The 1,584-nt window shown below is 45.9% G+C and overlaps 1 protein-coding gene across 1 annotated transcript; it reads left to right on the forward strand.

Moving 5' to 3' along the window:
* Positions 1-235: 235 nt before the first annotated feature.
* LOC139706993 (olfactory receptor 51I2-like) lies at positions 236-1,198 on the forward strand. Its single transcript, XM_071616976.1, has one exon. The coding sequence runs from the start codon at positions 236-238 to the stop codon at positions 1,196-1,198; it is 963 nt and encodes a 320-aa protein (XP_071473077.1).
* The last annotated feature ends 386 nt before the right edge of the window (positions 1,199-1,584 follow it).

The following is a 1,584-nucleotide window of genomic DNA, read 5'->3' on the forward strand; positions in this document are numbered from 1 at the left end:
ATGATGTGATACTTTGTAGTATTTGGGTTTATAGCACATTTATATGCATTTTTCTTTTGAATGAAACTATACTTTATTTTTAATCTGCTTCATATGGGTCATACTTGCTATTCTGCTTGAACCCATGTCACCAGATATCAGAATTATTTTTGTCAATAACTTATTTTATCTCCTTACATTTCTTCCCAGATTGGAGAGGTCACATCTGTCTGGAGCCCTCAGCTGCCTTCCAAGGATGCTCCCTTCCCAGTCCTATGGCAACATCTCCTTCTTTCAGCCACCTGCTTTCCTCATGATTGGCATCCCAGGACTGGAGGACTTTCATGGTTGGATCTCCATCCCCTTCTCCTCCATGTACACTGTGGCACTCACTGGAAACTGCCTCATCCTCCTGGCTGTGAGAAGCACACCCAGCCTGCATCAGCCCATGTACTACTTCCTGTCCATGCTGGCTCTCACTGATGTGGGCCTCACCTTGTCCACACTGCCCACAACCCTGGCTGTGCTCTGGTTTGACCATCGGTTCATTGGTTTCAATGCATGTCTGGTCCAGATGTTCTTCCTGCACTCCTTTTCTGTAGTGGAGTCCTCAGTGCTCCTGGCCATGTCATTTGACCGCTTTGTGGCCATCTCTAACCCCTTGCGCTATGCAGCTATCCTCACAAATAATGTCATCATCAGGATTGGGATGGCCATTGTGGCTCGAGCCACTCTGTCCCTCTTCCCAGTCCCTTTCTTGCTAAAAAGACTAAACTACTGCCCTGGCAAGATCCTTCTGTCCCACTCATTTTGTTTCCATGCAGATGTCATGAAAAGGGCCTGTGATGACATCACTGTCAACATCCTGTATGGGCTCTACGTGGTTCTGTCCACAGTGGGTGTGGACTCCTTGATTATTGTCCTGTCCTACACCCTTATTCTTCATACAGTGATGGGGCTGGCCTCTCCCAAGGAGCGTGCCCGGGCCCTCAACACTTGTGTCTCTCATATCTTAGCCGTGTTGGTTTTCTACATCCCAGTCATAGGTGTGTCCATGATCCACCGTTTTGGGAGGCACCTGCCCCCCATTGTACATGCTCTTGTTGCCTATGTGTACCTGGTGGTGCCTCCTGTGCTCAACCCCATCATCTACAGTGTCAAATCCAAGCCCATCCGGGGAGCCATGTTCAGGGTGTTGAGGAAGACAGGCCAGAGATGATGATGTAGGATGCTTACAGGACTTGGAGCCCTGTAAAGAAGTTGCTAATCCCCTCCCACCCTCACCTCTGCAAAAAATAAAAATGAAGCAGCCAACTCCTGGTTAGATCAAATTCTACCCATGACTTCATTATATGTACATGAGAGGGAAGGTGTCAGATTGTGGTGAAAATTTATTATTGTTATTTTTTTTTGTTTGTGTGATGCAATGCTTTGGTCTAATCAGATACAACTGGCACTATGATTTACATGGTTATATGTGCTGGGGATCCAACTCACGGATTTATACATTCCAGACAAGTGCTATACCACTGAGCTACCCTCCTAGCCCTGAAAAAAATATTTTTATTATATTATTTATTTCACATGCATTTTTTGTGAGAACTA

This window comes from Marmota flaviventris, chromosome 9 (assembly GCF_047511675.1).
Source record: "Marmota flaviventris isolate mMarFla1 chromosome 9, mMarFla1.hap1, whole genome shotgun sequence".
Classification (NCBI taxonomy): Eukaryota; Metazoa; Chordata; class Mammalia; order Rodentia; family Sciuridae; genus Marmota; species Marmota flaviventris.